The sequence below is a fragment of the Perca fluviatilis genome, chromosome 8 (genome assembly GCF_010015445.1).
Source record: "Perca fluviatilis chromosome 8, GENO_Pfluv_1.0, whole genome shotgun sequence".
NCBI lineage: Eukaryota > Metazoa > Chordata > Actinopteri > Perciformes > Percidae > Perca > Perca fluviatilis.
The window spans coordinates 1,286,432-1,288,931 of record NC_053119.1 but is presented as its reverse complement, the minus strand read 5'-3'; the positions used below and the strand labels follow the sequence as shown (position 1 = coordinate 1,288,931).

At 46.7% G+C, this 2,500-nt stretch overlaps 1 protein-coding gene across 6 annotated transcripts in view; it reads right to left on the bottom strand.

Annotated features, from left to right (window-relative positions):
- Positions 1-2,500, bottom strand: part of phf21ab (PHD finger protein 21Ab) — a 58,125-nt gene that overhangs the window by 44,385 nt on the left and 11,240 nt on the right. For all 6 annotated transcript variants that reach the window (XM_039807803.1, XM_039807806.1, XM_039807801.1 and 3 more), the window contains exon 4: positions 1,371-1,460. In XM_039807803.1, coding sequence (XP_039663737.1) covers positions 1,371-1,460 — 90 coding nt within the window. The remainder of the gene's footprint in view (positions 1-1,370; positions 1,461-2,500) is intronic.

Here is a 2,500-nt window from a genome sequence, read left to right as displayed (position 1 = left end):
AGACAACACGACTACAAGGAGACACAACGACCACAAAGAGACACAACGACCACAAAGAGACAACACAACCACAAAGAGACAACACAACCACAAAGAGACAACACAACCACAAAGAGACAACACGATCACAAAGAGACACAACACGACTGCAAAGAGACGCAACACGACCACAAAGAGACGCAACACGACCACAAAGAGACACAACACGACCACAAAGAGACACAACTACTACAAAGAGACACCACTACTACAAAGAGACACCACGACTACAAAGAGACGCAACACGACTACAAAGAGACACAACCACAAAGAGACACAACACGACCACAAAGAGACACAACACGACCACAAAGAGACACTACTACAAAGAGACACAACTACTACAAAGAGACACAACTACTACCACAAAGAGACAACACGACCACAAAGAGACGCAACACGACCACAAAGAGACACCACTACTACAGAGACACCACGACTACAAAGAGACGCAACACGACTACAAAGAGACACAACCACAAAGAGACACAACCACAAAGAGACAAACCACGATACAAAGACGCAACCACAACCACAAAGAGACTTACACGACCACAAAGAACGTAACCACGACCACAAAGAGACACAACACCACCACAAAGAGACACAACACCACAAAGAGACATACATTACAAAGAGCAAACACGACACAAAGAGACACAACACGACCACAAAGAGACACAACACGACCACAAAGAGACGTAACCACGCTACAAAGCCACTCACAAAGAGACACAACACACTACAAAGAGACAACACGACTACAAGATACAAACGACTACAAAGAGACACAACACTACAAAGAGACAACACCACAAAGGAACTATACAAAGAGACACAACACGACCACAACAAAGAGACAACACCACAAAGAGACACAACACGACATACAAAGAACAACACGACCACAAAGACACAACCGACTACAAAGAGACACAACACGACCACAAAGAGACAACACGACAACAAAGAGACACAACACGACTACAAAGAGACACAACCGACTACAAAGACCGACAAACCGATACAAAGAGACAAAGACTACAAGGGCAACACGACTACAAGAGACACCAACCGACTACAAAGAGCCACAACCACAAAGGGAAAATACGACCACAAGAGCCACGATACAAAGAGAACAACGACTACAAAGAGACAACACGACTACAAAGGAGACACACACGACTACAAAGGACAACTTACAAACGGCTACAAGAGGGCGACTACAAGGAAGGAGATAAAGGGGGAAGCTGGAATGCAAGGGAGAACGCTGGCGCAAGGCCGAACCCGGCGCTTCGCGTTGTGTAGAACCAGACTGGCCCTCGGCGTACCTGATGGATCTGGATCTCCACCTTCAGGGCCTCCTGTAACGTCTGTAACTCCATCATGGATCCAGTCAGTCTGCCAGCCGATCGATCAGCCTACACACACACAACACACACACAACACACACAACACACACACACACACACACACACACACACGGAGGGAGTTAGGGAGGGAGGGGGAGAGAGAGAGAGAGAGAGAGAGACACACACACAGTTTAACAGTAATCAGCAGCATCCCGGCTCGGGTCCCAGCTGTTGTCATAGCAACGTGAGGTACCGCCATATAAGGACTTCCTGTGTGACGCTGACGACAAAATGACTTTTCCGTCCGTCAAGGTCAAACAAGGTCACAGGAAGTCCGTTCGAAACCATCGTCACCATGACAACGCCGTTACAAACACAACAGGTTTCAATGTTCGTTGATGCAAAGATGAGGTCATCAACTATTACAATTAATCAACTACTGATCCATCAATCAGTTTAATGACATCACAGGTAAACTAGTGATGTCAGCTTGTTACATGGGTGTCTGTGTGTGTGTGTGTCTCTGTGGGTGTGTGTGTCACTGTGTGTGTGTGTTGTGTGTGGGGGGTGTATCTCTCTGTGTGTCTGTGCAAGTGTGTGTGTTTCTGTGTGTGTGTGTGTGTGTCTCTGTGTGTGTGTATGTGTGTTTCTGTGTGTGTTTCTGTCGTGTGTGTCTGTATGTTTATGTGTGCTGTGGGTCTGTGTTGTGTCTGTTTGTGTCTGTGTTGTGTGTGTGTGTATGTGTCTACATGTCTGTGTGTGTGTCTGTGTGTGTGTCTCTGTGTGTCTGTGTGTGTTGTGTGTGTGTTTGTGTTTGTCTGTGTGTGTTCCTGTCTCTGTGTGTGTCTCTGTGTTTGTGTGTGTTGTGTGTGTGTGTGTGTGTGTGTGTGTGTGTGTGTGTGTTCTGTATGTGTCTGTATGTGTCTATGTATGTGTGTGTGTCTGTGTGTCTCCTGTGTGTGTGTGTCTATGTATGTGTGTCTGTCTGTTGTGTCTCCTGTGTGTGTGTCTGTCTGTCTGTCTGTGTGTGTGTGTCTCTGTGTGTGTGTGTCTGTCTGTCTGTCTGTGTGTGTGTGTGTCTGTTTGTGTCTGTCTGTCTGTCTGTTGTG